Source organism: Thalassophryne amazonica, chromosome 16, assembly GCF_902500255.1.
Source record: "Thalassophryne amazonica chromosome 16, fThaAma1.1, whole genome shotgun sequence".
NCBI classification, from domain to species: domain Eukaryota; kingdom Metazoa; phylum Chordata; class Actinopteri; order Batrachoidiformes; family Batrachoididae; genus Thalassophryne; species Thalassophryne amazonica.
Window position 1 is genome coordinate 25,251,934 of NC_047118.1, and position 22,396 is coordinate 25,274,329.

Here is a 22,396-nt window from a genome sequence, read left to right on the forward strand (position 1 = left end):
CAACACAAAAGCAGTTACCGATAATTACTCAGGAATAAAACGAGTGTACAAATCTGGTTAAATACAATCTGTTTTTCTTATCAATTTTAGGAGAACTAAAGAAATTGTATAGTATTAATATGTAGAAGAAGAAAAGGAGTGACTTGTATTTTCTCTTCCTCTGATTCATTAGTAGAAAATTTATTGTTTCTTTTTTTTCCCCTCATTTACATATGTATTACAACCTTAAATCAAGTAGCACTTGGGAGTTAGCATGGTTGCCTTACTGCAGTGCTTCTCAATTATTTTCTGTTACGCCCTCCCAGGAAGAAGAAAACATTGTGCCCCCCGCCCCACTCTGCACCGTGACTATAAATAGTATCATTTGACCATAAATTTGTTATAAGTACACCTCTGCCTAACATTGTATCCTTATTAACATTAAAGAAAACAAAAAAGAAAGAACTTTAGATCAACTTACAGCAAAGAATAACTTTATTAACATTGTTTTTTAGCCTGTAACAGAAAAAAAATTGCATCACTTTGCTTGAAATTAAAAAAAAGAAAAATCCTTAAACTATAAACATTTTTTGACTGACTGCCATTTGATACTGAAAAACAAAATTAAATAAAATCAATAAATAATTATAAACTGAAATTGATCAGAACACTTACTCGGGAGCACTTTAACAGACAAAACAAAAATGAATAAAACAATTTGGTGATTTGTGGTGATTTTTTTATGATTATTTTTTGTGATTTTTATTTATTTTTTTCATTAGCTTTTTATTTTAGCAGCACTTGCATCATCCAGCGTGACAGAGACCATGTCTACTGCTGCTCAGTAGAGGTGGGTGATACCGAGAATTTTGGTATTGATCCAATACCAAGTAAATACAGGCCCAGTATCACCGATATCAATACCGATACCAATACTTTTTCACATTTAAGCTTCATAGATCCAAAAGATCCAAAGGATCCAAAGACCTAGGATAGAATTTCGCCAAACATTGTATGTGACAACAAAATACTTTATTATCACAATCAACATTTTTGTTTAAAAAATATCACTCAATACAACTTAAAACAAAATCTCCTGAGGTAGTGGGCTGACTCGAGGAGAGCGCAGAGTGGGCGGGCCAGGCTGAGCCTACCTGCATGGCTGTTGGCTGGCGCCGCTGAGCCACATGACGGTGCAACAACAAAAGACCAGAGGGGGGAGGGTGCACTGCTCCGTGTTGTGTGACACAGTGCAGCGCTGCTCTTACAGACAGAGAGTAGACTTTGATGAATCTGCATACGCAGCAGTCAGTGCATGCGGGAGAGAAAAAAGCTTGAGTATCGATCTTTTTACACGAGGATCGTTCAATATCAATACCAGCGTTGATATCTATATTAACGATATTAGGATCGATCCACCCACCTCTACTGCTCAGCTCCTCTAAGGTGCTATGATGCTAACAGTGCTCGCTGGATTACTGAAGCAGCATTCATAAAGCGGGATGATTGCTGGCAATTTTTGACATGTTTTTGCTGAAAAAAAAACTCACGCAGCTTAGCTGTGTGATTGGGGTGTAATGTCTTTAAGTGACGCCTTAATTTATTTGGCTTCATGCCATCCGCTGCCAACATTTTAAGAGACAGCGGCCTTTCCTCATCTCCCACCGTAGTGCAAAAAACCCGTACATAGAGCTGTGTTCCATTATGCTAGAGTTCTCAGTACTCCCTGCACACACTCTGACAATGAGAGTACCACTGCCACCTAGTGTAGTGGATGTGCAATTACACTTTTTTTCTAGTACAGGAAAAAAAGCATGTTCCCCACGGTCACAAGCGCCCCCCTTAGCATTGCACCATGCTCCCCTACTATTTTAGAAGGACTGCCTTACAGAAAGATGGCTCTGAGATTGCTTCCCATTTTGTCTTTTCTGTGTGGAGTTTGCATGTTCTCCCTGTGTTTGCGTCGATTTCTTTCAGCTTCCTCCAACTTCCAAAGAAATGAAAGTTAGGTGAAATGGACACTTTAAATTAACCTGAAGTGTGAATATGTTTGTCTGTTCTGTCTGTATGTGGTCTTGTAATAGAGTGGGATCCCATCCAGGGTGTACCCTCACCTCTCACCCTATTACCCTTGGGATACACTCCAGGCTCCCCACAACCCTTAATTGGAATAAGTGGGTATAGAAAATGAATGATCTCCAACTTAGAAATAGTTGGGATGGTCTGGAAAATTGGTGGTGTTGGGGGGGGGGGGCGTGTACATTTATCCAATCCAATCCACTTTATTTATATAGCACATTTAACAACAAAAATGTTCCAAAGTGCTGTACATACAATAGAATCACGACAGATAAAACCCCAGTAGTCAAAAATTAAAAATAAGAAAATTCACAATAAAATTAACTATTTTATGTTTTTTAATTCATGAATTCGTGTCTTTTCTATACCGGCTTAGTCCAATCAAGGGTCACAGGGGGGCTGTAGCGTATCCCAGCAGTCATAGGGCAAGAGGCAGGGGACACCCTGGACAGGAAGCCAGTCTATCGCATGGCCACGTGTAGATAGAAAACACATTCAATTCTACTGTCATTTTTTTAAGTTTCCAAATCACTGAACATGCATGACTTTGGAAGTGGGGGGCAGCCAGAACACCCAGAGAAACCTACACAAATACAGGAAATTCCAGCAAATTCCACACAGAAAAGACAAGGAAAGAAGTGATTGCAGGACCTTCTTGCTATGAGGCAACAGTTGTAACCACTAAGCCACCGTGCTACCTCATTTCTCAATTATAATTTCACAAAAAGTAATTGCTTAAGTAAGTCCTGTATAGGCACTGGGGCCCATTGGTGCTGGTGCATTTATTTAGTGGCTTTTCATTCATTGTGAAAGTATGTAAAACCTTTGCACACACTGTAAACCTGAACAAGTTAGCAGAACTCAAAAATAGTGAGGCATTCAGTTGCCACAAACTTTTTGAGTCCATAAACTTAAAAGCCAATTGTTCCCAGAACCTAAAAGTTTTGATTAAATGTTACTTGTACTTCATGATTACAAAAAATTAAAGTGTCACTAAGTAAAACTAAGTCTTTTTGGCTGCTTCTTTGTTTTTCACTTGAGGTCACCAGCAGATGTGACATGGATCTGTTATGTTGAGCTGGCACAAGTTTTACGCTGATACCCTTCCTGACACAACTCCACATTACATAGAGGAATGTAGCAGGGGTGGGGTTTGAACCAGGAACCTACTGCACTGAAACCAAGCACACTAACCACTTAGCCACCACTCCTACCGAAGAGCTCATTAAGTCACCTCAGATATTTTCATATATAATTACTTAATTCTTTTAAGTTGTGTTTAAGATATGCTTTGAAGTTTTGCTTATACAATTAGTTCAAGTCAATCAAAAATTCTGAGTTTAATTTACTCAAAAAGACCATCTTACACAAACTTGAAATATTTAAATAAGTAGAATGTTTTCTCCCCCTCTAGCTGCCACCTTATCGTGGTGGGGGAGTTTGCGTACTCGGATGATCCTAGGAACTATGTTGTCGAGGGCTTTGTACCCCTTGTAGGGTCTCCCAAGGCAAACAGGTCCTAGGTGACGGGTCAGACTAAGGGCAGTTCAGAAGCTCCCATGACCAGAAAAAAATCAAGGACCGAGACGTTGCCTGGTATGGCGGAGCCGGGGCCCCACCCTGGAGCCAGGCCTGGGGTTGGGGCGCTCAGGGTTAGGGTTAGAGTCCGAGCTCACAGCCCCTGGCTCTTGGGACATGGAATGTCACCTCACTGGGGGGTAAGGAGCCTGAGCTTGTGCGGGAGGTTGAGAGATACCGACTAGAGACAGTCAGGCTCACCTCCACGCACAGCTTGGGCTCTGGTATCCAACTCCTGGATAGGGGCTGGACGCTCCACTTTTCTGGCGTTGCCCATGGGGAGAGGCGGAGAGCTGGGGTCGCATTGCTTATTGCTCCCCACCTTAGTCGCCATGTGTTGGAGTTCACTCTGGTGAACAAGAGGGTCGTGTCCCTACGCCTTCGGGTCGGGGACAGGTCTCTCACTGTTGTCTCGGCCTACGGGCCGAGCGGCAGTGTAGAGTACCCAACCTTCTTGGAGTCCCTGGGAGGAGTACTAGATAGCGCTCTGACTGGGGACTCCATTGTTCTTCTGGGGGATTTCAATGCCCACGTGGGCGGTGACAGTGACACCTGGAGGGGGGTGATCGGGAAGAATGGCCTCCCCGATCTCAACCCGAGTGGTGTTCAGTTGTTGGACTTCTGTGTTAGTCACAGTTTGTCCATCACGAACACCATGTTTGAGCACAAGGGTGTCCATAAGTGCACGTGGCACCAGGACACCCTGAGCCGGAGGTCGATGATCGACTTTGTAGTCGTATCATCTGACCTTCGGCCACGTGTCTCGGACACTCAAGTGAAGAGAGGGGCTGAGCTGTCGACCGATCACCACCTGGTGGTGAGGTGGATCCACTGGGAGGGGAGGAAGCCGGTCAGACCTGGCAGGCCCAAACGTATCGTGAGGGTCTACTGGGAACGACTGGCAGAACCCTCTGTCAGTGAGGTCTTCAAATCCCAACTCCGGGAGAGCTTCTCCCAGATCCCGGGGGAGGTTGGAGACATGGAGTCCGAGTGGACCATGTTGTCGATGGGGCCGCTTGTAGCTGTGGTCGCAAGGTCTCTGGTGCCTGTCGCAGCGGCAATCCCTGAACCTGGTGGTGGACGCCGGAAGTAAGGGATGCTGTCAAGCTGAAGAAGGAGTCCTACTTGTCTTAGTTGGTAGGTGGGACACCAGAGGCAGCTGACAGGTACCGTCAGGCCAAGCATGCCGCAGCCCGTGCGGTCGCAGATGCAAAAACTCGGGTCTGGGAGGAGTTCGGGGAGGACATGGAGGAGGACTATTGGTCGGCCTTGAAGAAATTCTGGCAAACCATCCGACGCCTCAGGAGGCGGGAGCAGCTCTCCACCAGCACTGTCTACGGTGCAGGTGGGGAGCTGTTGACCCTGACTGGGGATGTTGTCGGGCGGTCAAAGGAATGCTTCGAGGATCTCCTCAATCCAATTGTCACGTCTTCTGAAGAGGAAGCAGAGACTGGGGACTCAGAGGCAGACTCGTCCATTACCCAGGCTGAAGTCACCGAGGTGGTTAGAAAGCTCCTTGGTAGCAAGGCTCCTGGGGTGGATGAAATCCGTCCTGAGTACCTTAAATCTCTGGATGTTGTGGGACTGTCTTGGCTGACACGCCTATGCAACATTGCATGGCAGTTGGGGACAGTGCCTCTGGATTGGCAGACCGGGGTGGTGGTCCCTCTGTTTAAGAAGGGGGACCGGAGGGTGTGTTCTAACTACAGGGTGATCACACTCCTCAGCCTCCCCGTTAAGGTCTTTTCCAGAGTACTGGAGAGGAGAATTCGACTGATAGTCGAACCTCGGATTCAGGAGGAGCAGTGTGGTTTTCGTCCTGGTCGCGGCACACTGGACCAGCTCTACACACTCCATCGGGTGCTCGAGGGTTCATGGGAGTTCAGCCAACCAGTCCACATGTGCTTTGTGGATCTGGAGAAGGCGTTTGACCGTGTCCCTCAGGGCACCCTGTGGGGGGTGCTCCGGGAGTATGGGGTCTGGGGTCCTTTACTAAGGGCTATCCGGTCCCTGTACGACCGCAGCAGGAGCTTGGTTTGCATTGCCGGTAGTAAATCAAACCTGTTTCCAGTGCACGTTGGCCTCCGCCAGGGCTACCCTTTGTCATCGGTTCTGTTCGTTATCTTTATGGACAGAATTTCTAGGCGCAGCCAGGGTGTGGATGGGGTCTGGTTTGGGAACCACAGAATCTCGTTTCTGCTGTTTGCGGATGATGTGGTTCTGTTGGCTTTGTCAAATCAGGACCTTCAGCATGCACTGGGGTGGTTGGTTTGCAGCCGAGTGTGAAGCGTCCGGGATGAAAATCAGCACCTCCAAATCCGAGGCCATGGTTCTCGACCGGAAAAAGCTGCTTTGCCCTCTTCAGGTCAGTGGAGTGTCCTTGCCTCAAGTGGAGGAGTTTAAGTATCTCGGGGTCTTGTTCATGAGTGAGGGATGGATGGAGTGTGAGATCAACAGACGGATCGGTGCAGCATCTGCAGTGATGCGGTCGCTGTATCGGACCGTCGTGGTGAAGAGAGAGCTGAGTAGGGGGCAAAGCTCTCGATTTACCGATCCATCTACATTCTGATCCTCACCTATGGTCATGAGATTTGGCTCATGACCGAAAGAACGAGATCACGGGTACAAGCGCCCGAGATGAGTTTCCTCCGCAGGGTGGCTGGGCGCTCCCTTAGAGATAGGGTGAGGAGCTCGGTCACTCAGGAGGAGCTCGGAGTCGAGCTGCTGCTCCTCCACGTCGAAAGGAGCCAGTTGAGGTGGCTCGGGCATCTTTTTCGGATGACCCCTGGACGCCTCGCTGGAGAGGTGTTCCGGGCATGGCCCATCGGAAGAAGGCCCCAGGGAAGACCCAGGACACCCTGGAGGGACTACATCTCTCGGATGGCTTGGGAATGCCTTGGGGTTCCCCCGGAGGAGCTGGGGGAGGTGTGTGTGGATCGGAAGGTCTGGGCGGCTTTGCTTGAGCTGCTGCCCCTGCGACCCGACTCCGGATAAAGCTGAAGAAAATGGATGGATGGATAGATGGATAAAATGTTTTCTTCAAATTTTGAGTTTACACTACTTTTTTTTTTATTAATTTGAACATTCAGGATTACAGTATAATACTGCAATACTTTTTCACAGCACAGCATAAAATCTGTGCATATGCTGCGATGCTGTGCATATTATACATGCACATACCCATAACCAGCAGCCGTGCAGCATCTGTTATAACAGCTGACATCTCTACTGGTGACAGGTGACCTGAATATTCTTTTCAGGATATATATGAAGGATTTTGAAACATATAGAGTATACAATGCATAGTAGGTATCGTAAAATGTAATTTTATGCTGAGGGATGAGCCAGTTAGTTACAGAGAAAGCAGACGAGAGGGTTATGTTTACACATATGCTCATTTGTTTCATTTAACAGATTATTTCATTTTTATTCTTAATTTATAGTTATTCTCCTTTAGGACAGTCTCCCATTACTGATTTTTGGTCCCAATTTCTAACCCAATTTTACAATTAAGGAAATTGGTCCCAAAAAAGTTGCATTACCATCAATGTTGGATCTGCTTACATGTGTGCAAGTATAAATTATTATGGATGAATACACATAAATATGCCAGCACATACGCAGACCGCTACTTCTGTGTTTTCCCCCCTACTTTTCCAAAAAGCTAAAATCTCTTTGTGAACGTTTATATATATATATATATATATATATATATATATATATATATATATATATATATATATATATATATATATATATATATATATATATATATATATATATATATTTTTTTTTTTTTTTTTTTTTTTTTTTTTTTTTTTTTCTTCATGGTTTTCATATTCTGGAGGGGGATGAGAAGGAGGCTTCTGCACTCACAGAAATATTTACCCTAACTTTTAAGATTTATGTAATTTTATTACATGACAAATTCCCATTTACTTTTTTAGATAATTTTAATACAAACCTACCAAATAAACTTTACATGATGCATATTCATTAATCCTATTTATTTGAAATGCATAATCCTCAGCTTTATGTATTTAGTATTAATAAAATCTAATTACTGTAAATCAATAATAATGACAGTATTTATTTAAAATACACAAAGTATATTGTCTGAATTGCATAATTATGTGTTTATGTTTATACCAGATTCCCCCAGATCTGCACCAGTGAAATCAGATTATTTAGGTTTTGTGGATCACAATTTATCCTGATGTCAATTTTTTTTTTAAAACACGTTTAAAACCTTCCTGATCACTCAGTGTTCTACAGTGCTAATTTTACCACTGATTACAAAAATGAAGACAATCATTTATCAAAAACAGGCAATGGGAGAGCATCCTTAGCCACTTAACTGGTTCGATGACTCGTACTTCTCAACTTTTTTGTGAACTTTCCGTTTTATGAAGTGCTTCCCATTTATGAGTGCTTTCCTTTTTCCTGACATGTATCATGTAAGCCAAACTGTTAAAGTGTTGGTCAAATGAAAGAGGTTTGGGTCAGCATTTCAATCAAGAAATGCATGCTAAAATATCTTTGTCTTTGCCCAAAAGTTGAAAAAATAAGATTCCATGCTGTTGAATAATTCTATGAAGCCAGCATATCATAGCTAAAGTTCTAAAACTTGAACATTTATTGCAAAAACATATTAGTTTGGTGGTTTCTAACCAATTTTACACATATAGTAACAATACCTATGTTGTCATGGGTTGTACAGTTTGTACATTTAAAACTAAGTACAATGGAGGGAGTGCCTGAACATTAACATTTTTTAAAGGCTTTATGATGTGGGAACAAGTTCTGCAAGAGTTTCTGAAATTGCTGCTTAAAAGAATAGATTTATCAGCATGGAAAGCCAGGTTTCATTACAGCATGAATGTATTTTACCATAAACTGGGCATGTGCAAGCTGAGGCTTCAGCCATCCTTGCAAAGCATTGAAATACATTGCAGAGTGTAGCTTAGATAACATTCAAACAGGAATGATATTGTCGTGCCCAAAGCATGTAGTTAATAACTATCACTTAGATCTAGCATGTAGCTACAATGCTAGCTTCAAACATAGAATTAAGGCTAAAGCACGAATAGCAATGCGGCATGCATTGCTATGCATTTAACCCAGACGCAGTTACTCATTCTGAGATAACTCGGTCACCCTCAACGAATGGCTATCCCCTTGCCATGTAGGAATTAGTAACTATATCCCTCTGTAAATGCTAACTCTTAGGTTTTTTTGTGTGTTTGTGTGTACATGTGTGTGTTTGTGCTTTGGTGTCCTCATGTACAACTGTAGCGGGAGCAGCAAGGGGAAGGACATCAGTACCATCAAGTCTCTGAGGGTCCTGAGAGTGTTACGACCTCTGAAGACAATCAAACGTCTCCCCAAACTCAAGGTAAGTTTAAGATTAAACTACATGGCCACACAATTCAGTTACATAATGTCCTGATACAGTGATCTCACTGTTCTGTATTCTTATGCATTCAATACACGCTGCACATTTGATGACCTAGCACTATGCACAATAGAATGTGCAACTTTATGCTACCATGCTTGTCTCTGTTGGTAAAGATGCATCACATACTAATAGTAGGTTCTTCAGCTTCTTTCTTTTTTCTCAGGGTCACCACAGCAGATCCAGTATAGATCTGCATGTTGATTTGGCACAAGTTTTATGCCGGATGCCCTTCCTGATAGAACTCCACGTTACACAGAGAATGAGCATGGGTTGTGTCAAATTGGGAAGATTCTGTTTTGGAAGCAAGTCTACTGATCACTTGGCCACCATGCTGCCCATAGTCACTCAATAATTGCACATTGGAAAAACCATATGTACCCCCTGGGAAGTAAATAACTTGATTCCATTTTATGCTCTGCATGTGCGCAATATTGAAATTGAATGAGTGATTTCTAAAATGAAAAATGATAACTCATTAACATGTAGACACATGAATCCTATAACATAGGTACACTCTTGGGAGCAGACAAGCTGATTGAAGTTTAGCATTGCTTTGTGCCTATATTTGTAAAATAATAATAAATCATAATAAAATAATAATGACGATTAGGTTCTCCCCCTCTAGCTGCCACCTTATCATGGTGGGGGAGTTTGCATACCTGGATGATCCTAGGAGCTATGTTGTCGGGAGCTTTGTGCTCCCTGTAGGGTCTCCCAAGGCAAAAAGGTCATAGGTGACGGGTCAGACTAACGACAGCTCAGAACCTCCATGACCAGTGAAAGATCAAGGACTGAGACGTCGCCCGGTATGGCGGAGCTGGGGTCCCACCCTGGAGCCAGGCCTGGGGTTGGGGCTCGCGCGCGAGCACCTGGTGGTCGGGCCTTAGCCCATGGGGCCCGGCTGGGCTCAGCCTGAAGGAGCAACGTGGGCTCACCCTCCTGTGGGTTCACCACCTGCAGAGGGGGCCATGGGGGCCGGGTGCAGAGAGGATTGGGTGGCGGTTGAGGGTGGGTGGCCCGGCGGCCCGGTCCATGCTCATAGCCCCTGGCTGTTGGGACGTGGAATGTTACCTCGCTGGGGGGGCAAGGAGCCTGAGCTTGTGCGGGAGGTTGAGAGATACCGACTAGAGATAGTCGGGCTCACCTCCACGCACAGCATGGGCTCTGGTACCCAACTCCTGGAGAGGGGCTGGATGCTTCATTTTTCTGGCATTGCCCACGGGGAGAGGCGGAGAGCTGGGGTTGCATTGCTTATTGCTCCCCAGCTCAGTCGCCATGTGTTGGAGTTCACTCCGGTGAACGAGAGGGTCGCGTCCCTACGCCTTCAGGTCAGGGACAGGTCTCTCACCGTTGTCTCGGCCTACGGGCCGAGCAGCAGTGCAGAGTACCTGACCTTCCTGGAGTCCCTGGGAGTGGTACTAGATAGCGCTCCGACTGGGGACTCCATTGTTCGCCTGGGGGATTTCAACGCCCACGTCGGCGGCAACAGTGAGACCTGGAGGGGGGTGATCGGAAAGCACGGCCTCCCCGATCTGAACCCGAGTGGTGTTCAGTTGTTGGACTTCTGTGTTAGTCACAGTTTGTCCATCACGAACACCATGTTCGAGCACAAGGGTGTCCATAAGTGCATGTGGCACCAGGACGCCCTGAGCCGGAGGTCGATGATCGACTTTGTAGTCGTATCATCTGACTTTCGGCCACGTGTCTCGGACACTCGAGTAAAGAGAGGGGCAGAGCTGTCGACCAATCACCACCTGGTGGTGAGTTGGACCTGCTGGGAGGGGAGGAAGCCGGTCAGACCTGGCAGGCCCAAACGTATCGTGAGGGTCTGCTGGGAACTACTGGCGGAACCCTCTGTCAGGGAGGTCTTCAACTCCCACCTCCGGGAGAGCTTCTCCCAGATCCCGAGGGAGGTTGGAGACATGGAGTCCGAGTGGACCATGTTCTCCACCTCCATTGTTGATGCGGCCGCTCGTAGCTGTGGTCGCAAGGTCTCTGGTGCCTGTCACGGCGCCAATCCCCGAACCCGGTGGTGGACACCGGAAGTAAGGGATGCCGTCAAGCTGAAGAAGGAGTCCTACTTATCTTTGTTGGTAGGTGGGACCCCAGAGGCAGCTGACAGGTACCGGCAAGCCAAGCGTGCTGCAGCCCGTGCGGTCGCAAAGGCAAAAACTCGGGTCCGGGAGGAGTTCGGGGAGGCTATGGAGGAGGACTATCGGTCAGCCTCGAAGAGATTCTGGCAAACCGTCCGATGCCTCAGGAGGCGGAAGTAGCTCTTCACCGGCACTGTTTACGGTGCAGGTGGGGAGCTGTTGACCCTGACTGGGGATGTTGTTGGGCGGTGGAAGGAGTACTTCGAGGATCTCCTCAATCCCATCATCACGCCTTCCGAAGAGGTGGCAGAGACTGGGGACCCAGAGGCGGACTCATCCATTACCCAGGCAGAAGTCACCGAGGTGGTTAGAAAGCTCCTCAGTGGCAAGGATCCTGGGGTGGATGAAATCCGTCCTGAGTACCTTAAGTCTCTGGATGTTGTGGGACTGTCTTGGCTGACACGCCTATGCAACATCGCGTGGCGATCAGGGACAGTGCCTCTGGATTGGCAGACCGGGGTGGTGGTCCCTCTGTTTAAGAAGGGGGACTGGAGGGTGTGTTCCAACTATAGGGGGATCACACTCCTCAGCCTCCCCGGTAAGGTCTATTCCAGAGTACTGGAGAGGAGAATTCGACCGATGGTCGAACCTCGGATTCAGGAGGAGCAGTGTGGTTTTCATCCTGGTCACAGCACACTGGACCAGCTCTACACGCTCCATCGGGTGCTCGAGGGTTCATGGGAGTTCGCCCAACCAGTCCACATGTGTTTTGTGGATCTGGAGAAGGCGTTCGACCGTGTCCCTCGGGCCACCCTGTAGGGAGTGCTCCGGGAGTACGGGGTCCGGGGTCCTTTTGCTAAGGGCTATCCGGTCCCTGTACGGCCGCAGCAGGAGCTTGGTTCGCATTGCCGGTAGTAAGTCAAACCTGTTTCCAGTGCACGTTGGCCTCCGCCAGGGCTGCCCTTTGTCACCGGTTGTGTTCATTATTTTTATGGACAGAATTTCTAGGCGCAGCCAGGGTGTAGAGGGGTCTTGTTTGGGAACCACAGAATCTCATCTCTGCTGTTTGCGGACGATGTGGTTCTGTTGGCTTCGTCAAATCAGGACCTTCAGCGTGCACTGGGGCGGTTTGCAGCCGAGTGTGAGGTGTCTGGGATGAAAATCAGCACCTCCAAATCCGAGGCCATGGTTCTCGACCGGAAAAAGGTGCTTTGCCCTCTTCAGGTCGGTGGAGTGTCCTTGCCTCAAGTGGAGGAGTTTAAGTATCTCGGGGACTTGTTCACGAGTGAGGGACGGATGGAGCGTGAGATCGATAGACGGATCGGTGCAGCATCTGCAGTGATGCGGTCGCTGTATCGGACCGTCGTGGTGAAGAGAGAGCTGAGTAGGGGGGCAAAGCTCTCGATTTACCGATCAATCTACGTTCCGATCCTCACCTATGGTCATGAGATTTGGCTCACGACCGAAAGAACGAGATCGCGGGTACAAGCGGCCGAGATGAGTTTCCTCCGCAGGGTGGCTGGGCGCTCCCTTAGAGATAGGGTGAGGAGCTCAGTCACTCGGGAGGAGCTCGGAGTTGAGCCGCTGCTCCTCCACGTCGAAAGGAGTCAGTTGAGGTGGCTCGGGCATCTTTTCCGGATGCCCCCTGGATGCCTCGCTGGAGAGGTGTTCCGGGCACGTCCCATTGGGAGGAGGCCCCGGGGAAGACCCAGGACACACTGGAAGGATTACATCTCTCGGCTGCCTTGGGAATGCCTTGGGGTTCCCCCGGAGGAGCTGGGGGAGGTGTGTGTGGATCGGAAGATCTGGGCGGCTTTGCTTGAGCTGCTGCCCCCGCGACCCGACTCCGGATAAAGCGGAAGAAAATGGATGGATGGATGGATGGATGGATGGATGGATGGATGGATGGATGGATGGATGGATGGATGGATGGATGGATGATTAGGTTATTTTAAATGTATGTAGGAGCTTGATAAATCATTATCAATGCAAGGCAGAAACTTGTACATTTTCAGCATAGGGACCCCCTCACTGACAGAGGAGCTGATTAGATTCGTACATTTGCATGAAAATGAAGATGTTATTTTCTAACACTCATACAGCCATTACCCGAGACTGTATTATAACTAACAATTTATATTCAAGCTAGATAGATAGATAGATGACAACATGGAGGATCTACACTGAACATAATATAAATGCAACACTTTTGTTTTTGCTCCTACTTTTCATGAGCTGAACTTAAAGATCTAAAACATCTAAAATACACAAAATACCTATTTCTCTCAAACAGTGTTCACAAATCTGTCAAAATCTGTATTAGTGAGCTCTTCTCCTTTGCCGAGATCATCCATCTCACTTCACAGGTGTGGCATATCAAGATGCTGATTAGACAGCATGATTATTGCACAGGTGTGCCTTAGGCTAGCCACAATAAAAGGCCACTCTATGTTTAGTTTTATCACACAGCACAATACCACAGATGTTGCAAGTTTTGAGGAAGCGTGCAATTGGCATGCTGACTGCTGGAATGTCCACCAGAGCTGTTGCCTGTGAATTGAACATTTGTTTCTCTAGCATAAGCACAAAGGCATTTCAGAGACTATGACAGTACATCCATCAGGCCTCACAACCGCAGACAACGTGTAACCGCACCAGCCCATGACCTCCACATCCAGCATGTTCACCTCCATTATCGTCTGAGACCAGCCACCTGGACAGCTGCTACAAGAATCAGTTTGCAGAACCAAAGAATTTCTGCACATACTGTCAGAAACTGTCTCAGGGAAGTTCATCTGCATGCTCATCGTCCTCATCAGGGTCTCGACCTGACAGCGTCTGGCTGCTGATCAAGTCTATGCAAAGGAGATGTGTTGCACTGTGTGACGCAAATGGTGGTCACACCAGATGCTGACTGGTTTTTGCCCCCCACCCCCACCCCAGATCCCCCTCCCAATAAAGCAAAACTGCTCTTTTCAGAGTGGCCTTTTATTGTGGCCAGCCTAAGGCACACATGTCCAATAATAATGCTGGCTAATCAGCATCTTGATACGGCCCAGTCTCACGTTCTTTTTTTTTTTTTTCATGCTCCCGTGATGAAATGAGTCAAATTTTCGTGACGGGGTGTTTTTTAACTCATTATTCCTAACCCTACTCCTACCCCAATCCTAACATTAACCATAACCTAATCTTACTCCCCCCGCTTCACTTTTAATTTCATGCAGCCATCACGGAATGAATTAGAATGAATTTGTGCTGCCGTGATGAAAATGAGGCACTTTTCGTCACAATATCACGAACCAATAGATTAATGTATATTTCGTGCTGCTGAATCACGACTTGCTGTGAGACCAGGTTGCTTGATATGCCAGGAGAAGTGCTCACTAGCACAGATTTAGACAGATTTGTGAACAATATTTGAGAGAAATAGGTCTTTTGTGTGTGTATAAAAAAATGTTTGTGCTTTGAGTTCAGCTCATGAAAAATGGGAGCAAAAACAAAAGTGCTGAATTTATATTTTTGTTCAGTGTATAATAAGGGTGCTGTCTTGCAAGCATGAAAGTATTTTTGAAATTTTGTGCTTTTTTTGTCCAAAATAAATTTTCAATTCAAAATCTCAGCTTACAAGTGAGAAAACATTTAATATCTTTGTGTTCAAACAATTCAAATAATAGTAATCGGGCACATTTGTTCGGCGTGGTAATTGTCACCTCTCCTTGTGTGTTGGTGCACAGGCTGTGTTTGACTGCGTGGTGAACTCTCTGAAGAATGTACTCAACATCCTGATTGTCTACTTACTCTTCATGTTCATCTTTGCTGTGGTAGCTGTGCAGCTCTTCAAAGGACGCTTCTTTTACTGCACTGATGAATCCAAAGAGTTTGAACGTGACTGCAGGTCAGGAAATACCCACTGCACTTACCCACTGGCCTCCTGGCTTGAGCCTTTTTATGCATTAAAGCTTTTAAGGTTTTAAATCCATTCAAACATCTCCTCTACTTCCTCTACATCTTCATGCCGCGACTGTCCTGGAATTAAAAAGTCTACAAGAACAAAGAAGGGTTTCTGCTCTATTTTATGAAATGCTTTGCCTGTATATGTATGTATACAATCATGTGTGTGTTTCAGGGGCGAGTATTTGGTGTATGAACGTGAAAACGAAGTGAAGGCACAGAAGCGGGAGTGGAAGAAATACGATTTCCACTACGACAACGTGGCTTGGGCCCTACTCACCCTCTTCACTGTGTCTACTGGAGAGGGGTGGCCGCAGTAAGTGCACAAAAAACTTAACAGCAAGATGCAGCGTGTGCATTGCATCAACCGTCTTTTTGCCTGCAGAGTGCTGAAGCATTCAGTGGATGCGACTTATGAGAACCAGGGTCCGAGCCCAGGATACCGAATGGAGATGTCCATCTTTTACGTGGTGTACTTCGTGGTCTTCCCCTTCTTCTTCGTCAACATCTTTGTCGCCCTCATCATCATCACCTTCCAAGAGCAAGGGGATAAGATGATGGAGGACTACAGTTTAGAAAAGAATGAGGTGAGGGTTAATTAAGGGATGGAGAAAGGAATCATGCAGGAGCAGGCTGGAATAAATATTTCAATCAATCAATCAATTTTTTTATATAGCGCCAAATCACAACAAACAGTTGCCCCAAGGCGCTTTATATTGTAAGGCAAGGCCATACAATAATTATGTAAAACCCCAACGGTCAAAACGACCCCCTGTGAGCAAGCACTTGGCTACAGTGGGAAGGAAAAACTCCCTTTTAACAGGAAGAAACCTCCAGCAGAACCAGGCTCAGGGAGGGGCAGTCTTCTGCTGGGACTGGTTGGGGCTGAGGGAGAGAACCAGGAAAAAGACATGCTGTGGAGGGGAGCAGAGATCGATCACTAATGATTAAATGTAGAGTGGTGCATACAGAGCAAAAAGAGAAAGAAACAGTGCATCATGGGAACCCCCCAGCAGTCTACGTCTATAGCAGCATAACTAAGGGATGGTTCAGGGTCACCTGATCCAGCCCTAACTATAAGCTTTAGCAAAAAGGAAAGTTTTAAGCCTAATCTTAAAAGTAGAGAGGGTGTCTGTCTCCCTGATCAATCAATCAATCAATCAATTTTTTATATAGCGCCAAATCACAACAAACAGTTGCCCCAAGGCGCTTTATATTGTAAGGCAAGGCCATACAATAATTATGTAAAACCCCAACGGTCAAAACTACCCCCTGTGAGCAAGCACTTGGTTACAGTGGGAAGGAAAAACTCCCTTTTAACAGGAAGAAACCTCCAGCAGAACCAGGCTCAGGGAGGGGCAGTCTTCTGCTGGGACTGGTTGGGGCTGAGGGAGAGAACCAGGAAAAAGACATGCTGTGGAGGGGAGCAGAGATCGATCACTAATGATTAAATGCAGAGTGGTGCATATAGAGCAAAAAGAGAAAGAAACAGTGCATCATGGGAACCCCCCAGCAGTCTACGTCTATAGCAGCATAACTAAGGGATGGTTCAGGGTCACCTGATCCAGCCCTAACTATAAGCTTTAGCAAAAAGGAAAGTTTAAGCCTAATCTTAAAAGTAGAGAGGGTGTCTGTCTCCCTGATCTGAATTGGGAGCTGGTTCCACAGGAGAGGAGCCTGAAAGCTGAAGGCTCTGCCTCCCATTCTACTCTTACAAACCCTAGGAACTACAAGTAAGCCTGCAGTCTGAGAGCGAAGCGCTCTATTGGGTGATATGGTACTACGAGGTCCCTAAGATAAGATGGGACCTGATTATTCAAAACCTTATAAGTAAGAAGAAGAATTTTAAATTCTATTCTAGAATTAACAGGAAGCCAATGAAGAGAGGCCAATATGGGTGAGATATGCTCTCTCCTTCTAGTCCCCGTCAGTACTCTAGCTGCAGCATTTTGAATTAACTGAAGGCTTTTTAGGGAACTTTTAGGACAACCTGATAATAATGAATTACAATAGTCCAGCCTAGAGGAAATAAATGCATGAATTAGTTTTTCAGCATCACTCTGAGACAAGACCTTTCTGATTTTAGAGATATTGCATAATGCAAAAAAGCAGTCCTACATATTTGTTTAATATGCGCTTTGAATGACATATCCTGATCAAAATGACTCCAAGATTTCTCACAGTATTACTAGAGGTCAGGGTAATGCCATCCAGAGTAAGGATCTGGTTAGACCACCATGTTTCTAAGATTTGTGGGGCCAAGTACAATAACTTCAGTTTTATCTGAGTTTAAAAGCAGGAAATTAGAGGTCATCCATGTCTTTATGTCTGTAAGACAATCCTGCAGTTTAGCTAATTGGTGTGTGTCCTCTGGCTTCATGGATAGATAAAGCTGGGTATCATCTGCGTAACAATGAAAATTTAAGCAATACCGTCTAATAATACTGCCTAAGGGAAGCATGTATAAAGTGAATAAAATTGGTCCTAGCACAGAACCTTGTGGAACTCCATAATTACTTTAGTCTGTGAAGAAGATTCCGCATTTACATGAACAAATTGTAATCTATTAGACAAATATGATTCAAACCACCGCAGCGCAGTGCCTTTAATACCTATGGCATGCTCTAATCTCTGTAATAAAATTTTATGGTCAACAGTATCAAAAGCAGCACTGAGGTCTAACAGAACAAGCTGTTGGAAAGTGTCGGTACACGGACCCACAACAGGGGGCGCAAGGAACGGACAATGGAGTAGGTCAAATAACAACACTTTACTGTTGTGAATGTGCACAACAAATACAACAGATTACAACAATAGATCAGAATCAATTCACAAAGGTGTTGTGTGGGCAGGCTCGAAGATAGGAGACACCTGTCCAAAGCAGAACCGGAACCACACGATTTCCTCCGCCACCAGACCCGGGAATACTGGAGCCGCCAAGTCCCGAACTCCCAGGTGGCCACTGCCTCCGCGTGTCGGACCTGGTACTGCTGGAGAGGAACAAAAACACAAGTAAAGGTGGGCGCGTTTGCACCCAGTAATCCGCACGGCAGGAAAGCTACCTCCACCTCTCGTTGGAAAAAAGGTCTGTTATCACTCACAAAAATCACAAAAGGTTACTGTCAAGCAGTCAGCTGAGAATATTACCTTCCAGGTAGAACGATATCTCGGCAAAGAGGTGGAGACGTCGTCCTGCTGATGTATCCCTGCTGATTGGTAACAGCTGTTGCAGGTGATGCGTGACAGCTGTCGCAGGTGATGCGTGACAGCTGTCACCCTGGCTGCTCCTGTGAGGCGGCTGCGCCCTCTGGTGCCTGGAGCCCGCACTCCAGGCAGGGCGCCCTCTGGTGGTGGGCCAGCAGTACCTCCTCTTCTGGCGGCCCACACAACACAAGCACAGAGATGAGTCCACTGTCTGAGGCCATAAGAAGATCATTTGTAACCTTCACTAATGCTGTTTCTGTACTATGATGAATTCTAAAACCTGACTGAAACTCTTCAAATAGACATTCCTCTGCAGATGATCAGTTAGCTGTTTTACAACTACCCTTTCAAGAATTTTTGAGAGAAAAGGAAGGTTGGAGATTGGCCTATAATTAGCTAAGATAGCTGGGTCAAGTGATGGCTTTTTAAGTAATGGTTTAATTACTGCCACCTTAAAAGCCTGTGGTACATAGCCAACTAACAAAGATAGATTGATCATATTTAAGATTGAAGCATTAAATAATGGTAGGGCTTCCTTGAGCAGCCTGGTAGGAATGGGGTCTAATAAACATGTTGATGGTTTGGATGAAGTAACTAATGAAAATAACTCAGACAGAACAATCGGAGAGAAAGAATTGGGAGCTGGTTCCACAGGAGAGGAGCCTGAAAGCTGAAGGCTCTGCCTCCCATTCTACTCTTACAAACCCTAGGAACTACAAGTAAGCCTGCAGTCTGAGAGCGAAGCGCTCTATTGGGGTGATATGGTACTACGAGGTCCCTAAGATAAGATGGGACCTGATTATTCAAAACCTTATAAGTAAGAAGAAGAATTTTAAATTCTATTCTAGAATCAACAGGAAGCCAATGAAGAGACATTTGGACAGTGACATATTTATTTTTATTAATATTTATTTATTCATTTATTTGTAATTTTGCATATGCTTGTGCTTGTAGTGGCAGAGTTAATTCAAGGGGTTTAACTATATATATATATATATATATATATATATATATATATATATATATATATATATATATATATATATATATATATATATATATATATATATGGGACTATGTATAAAAATTCTAGGGAGTATGTATAACTAGGGAGTATGTGTATGTATATATATATATATATTTGTTTTTTTTGTTTGTTTGTTTTTTTCTTTTTTCTTGATACTAATCATCACTTTTTAAAGCCATGTTTCTTTAGACAAGTTAGGGGATGGATACATGACCATTTCCAAGTCACTGAATATGTCTTGGCCTTTGTTTGCATCAATCATTCAGAAATACAAACAGTATGGTCTTCCATGGTAAATCTACAAGGAGTTGGGAGTTCTCAAAAATGTAGTGGCTATGCAAGAAGAACAGTCAGAGAAGCCACCAAGACACATGTGACAACTCTGAAGAAGTTATAGGATTCTGCCAGTGTGATTGGTGCAACTGTGCATAGTGCGAGTCTTGTCTGTAGGGGTGGTGGCCAAGTGGTTAATGCGCTTGGTTTCAGTGCGGAAGCTTGCCGGTTCGAATCCCACCCCTACCACATTGCTTCATGTAATGTGGAGTTGCATCAGGAAGGGCATCCGGTGTAAAATTTGTGCCAATTCAACCTGCAGATCCACCTTGGATTTGCTGTGGCGACCCCGAGTACAAAACAAGGGAGCAGCCGAAGGGACTTACTTACCACCAGCCACAGTTTCATGTTGGAGTGGCGCACTGATGGATTTTCATACAAGAAACCACATCAGATCTAGGCTTGAGTCTCTCATGTGGCTTCTGGCAAACTGTACCTGAAATTTCTCCATCTTCTTTTCAAGAAAATCCTTGTGCTGTCCACCGTGAAACTGTATAATGTGTGATGCAACTGACAAAAGCTGAGCTACATGTACAGTTTCTTCAATCAGAGCCACACTCATCTAAATAAGATGGGTGTAAATCCAACAGTAGTCTAGTTCAGCATGGCTATACCATATATATATACATTAAATTAAGATTATCATAGTGCATGATTATCACTCCAACATTATTCTAACTTTCAGTAACCTTTGTTTTTATGTATTTAATTGTTTTGTCATATTCACTCACATTGTTTTGTTTTGGTGTTGGGGGCAGGGCATTCAAATCAGGGTATATGTCATAGCACCATTGTGTCACAGTGTTGTAGCAGGGTTTTTGGTCTGTTGGTTGGTCGCATTCTTAGCAACATCCCAGCAATATTCTGGAGAACCTACAAATGAATGATCTTAAAAGGATTTTTTTCTCAATGTCTTTGTTCAAGGGGTGGTAACTGAAGTGACTTTTGTTCGAATTTGGCACTATATAAATAAAATGATTTGAAGAAAGTGAATTGTGTTAATATATAAAACTGTGTACAGTATAGCCTATTTATGGCAAAAGTAAATCAAACAAAACATTAAAAGCACTCATCTAGTCATGTTGATACCATCATTAGTCATTTTAAACTGTTGTTGTAACCATCTAGCAGTGGAAAACCATGTCTATGTTTCTGAGGCAGACATCCAACATTCTGGGGCTGTCCCAAAATGTTGTCCTTTGACCTCCACATTAACGATATTATGAGGACTGCCTTCTTCCATCTGCGAAACATAGCGAGGATTCGTCCCATCCTGTCTATGGCTGATGCTGAGACTTTGATACATGCATTTATTTCTTCCAGACTGGATTATTGTAATGCTTTATTTTCTGGTCTTCCGCAGTCCAGCATTAGGGGTCTTCAGTTAGTGCAGAATGCTGTTGCCAGACTTTTGACACAAAGTAGAAAGTTTGACCACATTACACCCATTCTGGCATCCCTTCATTGGTTTTCGGTCTTTGCCAGATCAGATTTTAACGTCCTGTTGCTGGTCTATAAAATTGTTCATGGACTGGCTCCTTCCTACCTGGCAGACTTGGTCAAGCCCTATGTACCAGCACGGTCCTTGCATTCACAGGGCTTCTGTGTGTTTCAAGGGTGAATAAAAAGTCTGTGGGGTATAGAGCCTTCTCATATCGTGGCCCTACTCTCTGGAACGATGTACCTGCAGCTATAAGGCAGTCTGACACGGTGGAAACTTTTAAATCAAGACTGAAGACCCACTTTTTTAGACTGTCTTATCATTAATTTATTCTGTTTTTATGTTTGCCTTGTAATGTCTTTTTATTCTACTGCATTTACCTTTTTATTGTGCCCTTTTTTACTTTAATTTACTTTGTGTTGTTATGAATTGTGTGTTATGTGAAGCGCCTTGGGGCGACTCTGTCGTGAAATGGCGCTATATAAATTAATACATTAAAATTGATTAAATTAAGATACCCGTTTCTGAGTCAGACATTCAACGTTTTGGGGCTCCCCCAAAATGTTGGAAGCTGGAAATTCAGAGTCACATACAAATTAAATTTACAGTAAAGACAGATGAGTATTTCAACTGGACTCTTGAAAATAAAAGCGATGGTGAAATAAAAGCAGTATCACAAAAATTATATTTTTGTTGTTTTGCAGAGAGCCTGCATTGACTTTGCTATCAACGCCAAACCTCTGACCCGCCACATGCCTCAGAACAAGCTCAGCTTTCAGTACCGCATGTGGGAGTTTGTGGTGTCGCCCCCATTTGAGTATACAATCATGGCAATGATCGCACTCAACACGGTTGTCTTAATGATGAAGGTAAAAGTATTTTATGGTTTGGTGTATTTCTTTGTATAATCCTGGACACTTATTTGTGTCTTTGACCATCTATTTTCTATTTCTACATTAAAATGCTGATATAAATTTGTGTGTGTGTGTTTGCACGGACGTGTGTGTGTATAGTACAACGGAGCTTCTGATACCTATGAAGCTGTGTTAGTCAATCTGAACATCGTGTTTACTGCCCTCTTCTCGCTGGAGTGTGTGCTGAAGATCATCGCCTTTGGAGCACTGGTGAGTGTGAGTGTGTGTCATGGTAAGTGTGTATTGTGCTTTATGTATTTTCCTTAATAAATGAAACTGAGGGATTGGTAACGAGAGAGAGAGAGAGAGAGAGAGAGAGAGAGAGAGAGAGAGAGAGAG

General features: G+C 44.8%; 1 protein-coding gene across 1 annotated transcript in view; it reads left to right on the forward strand.

Moving 5' to 3' along the window:
• Positions 1–22,396, forward strand: part of cacna1aa (calcium channel, voltage-dependent, P/Q type, alpha 1A subunit, a) — a 327,384-nt gene that overhangs the window by 205,455 nt on the left and 99,533 nt on the right. The window contains 6 exon segments of the mRNA XM_034189657.1: positions 8,932–9,031; positions 14,922–15,082; positions 15,314–15,454; positions 15,524–15,725; positions 21,848–22,012; positions 22,157–22,267. Of these exon segments, the coding sequence (XP_034045548.1) occupies positions 8,932–9,031; positions 14,922–15,082; positions 15,314–15,454; positions 15,524–15,725; positions 21,848–22,012; positions 22,157–22,267 (880 nt within the window).